Source organism: Lycium ferocissimum, chromosome 11 (assembly GCF_029784015.1).
Source record: "Lycium ferocissimum isolate CSIRO_LF1 chromosome 11, AGI_CSIRO_Lferr_CH_V1, whole genome shotgun sequence".
In the NCBI taxonomy this organism is placed as follows: Eukaryota; Viridiplantae; Streptophyta; class Magnoliopsida; order Solanales; family Solanaceae; genus Lycium; species Lycium ferocissimum.
This window is the reverse complement of record NC_081352.1, coordinates 28,021,401-28,022,381: the sequence shown is the minus strand read 5'-3', so window position 1 is coordinate 28,022,381 and position 981 is coordinate 28,021,401. Positions and strand designations below refer to the sequence as shown.

Genomic DNA, 981 nt, shown 5'->3' with positions numbered 1-981 from the left:
CAAGAACTCTCCAATATTTTTTCACACACCACAAGTTAAGGATGACTTCTATTTATAGGTGAAGAAATTCATCCTTGTAATGAATTGGAAGAAAAGTGGAAGAGCGGAGTAATCGATTGAGAGAATATGCATGGTGGAGTAAATTGAGAGAATATGAGTGAATTAATATGATAATGGTGAAAAGAGTTGCAAGTAAAATTATTGTCACATTCTTCCGCTAACTAAAATGAGTAATGAGATGGTGGTACTAGAATTTCAAAGGGACAAACACAACCACACCTTCGGCTACCAACGTGAAATGGGAAAATGCAGCAAATTGTGGTACTTTAGTATGAGTCACTTTAATACAATACTTAATACTATTAAAATGCTCAAATAGACCAATAGTCACTTTCAACTACGGGATAATATAGACATGAAGTAGTAAGGTATCAACCAGATCGTATGTGGACACCAACGGCAACTATCAAGATGGTATATAAACAGAAATATAAGATGGCATGAACCAGGATAGCAATTCCACTAGTGTGCAAGTTCCCAAACTCGATGACCCTCACTCTTGCTGGTAGCTGACATAGGAATCCTGGTGATAATAAGATGAACATCACCACTGCCACCACTACTGGTCCCCAGTCTACTACCATTTCTATTTAGTTTTCTCTCTTGCTTGGTTTTTAGTTGTATTGATTGGAAACGAGTAGCAGGATATTTAAGGCAAATATAGTGATTTTTCTTAGTGAAGAAGGAGATGGAGTGTACTTAGCATTAAGGGTAAAGCAGGCAGTCAATTTAAAAATGAAGAAAAATATTGTGTGGTATAGTGGAGATTCACTTTGCTTTATGGAAGTCGACAGAAAATACTGACTTTGTTTCCAATAATTGAACATTAATGCAATCCTTCTTTATGCCTTTGCTTTCACATTTTATTTTGTTTTAAAATGTACAACAACAAAAACAACATAGCCAGAATATTCCCATAGG

At 35.6% G+C, this 981-nt stretch overlaps 1 protein-coding gene across 1 annotated transcript; it reads right to left on the bottom strand.

Moving 5' to 3' along the window:
- Positions 1-307: 307 nt before the first annotated feature.
- LOC132036362 (uncharacterized) lies at positions 308-760 on the bottom strand. The gene has a single exon (XM_059426682.1). It carries the CDS (start codon positions 642-644, stop codon positions 432-434), a length of 213 nt encoding a protein of 70 aa, XP_059282665.1. The 5' UTR covers positions 645-760; the 3' UTR covers positions 308-431.
- Between the last annotated feature and the right edge of the window lie 221 nt (positions 761-981).

Excerpts from the sequence above, each read along its gene's own strand:
- LOC132036362 (XM_059426682.1), bottom strand. The coding sequence starts at position 644 with ATGGTAGTAGACTGGGGACCAGTAGTGGTGGCAGTGGTGATGTTCATC.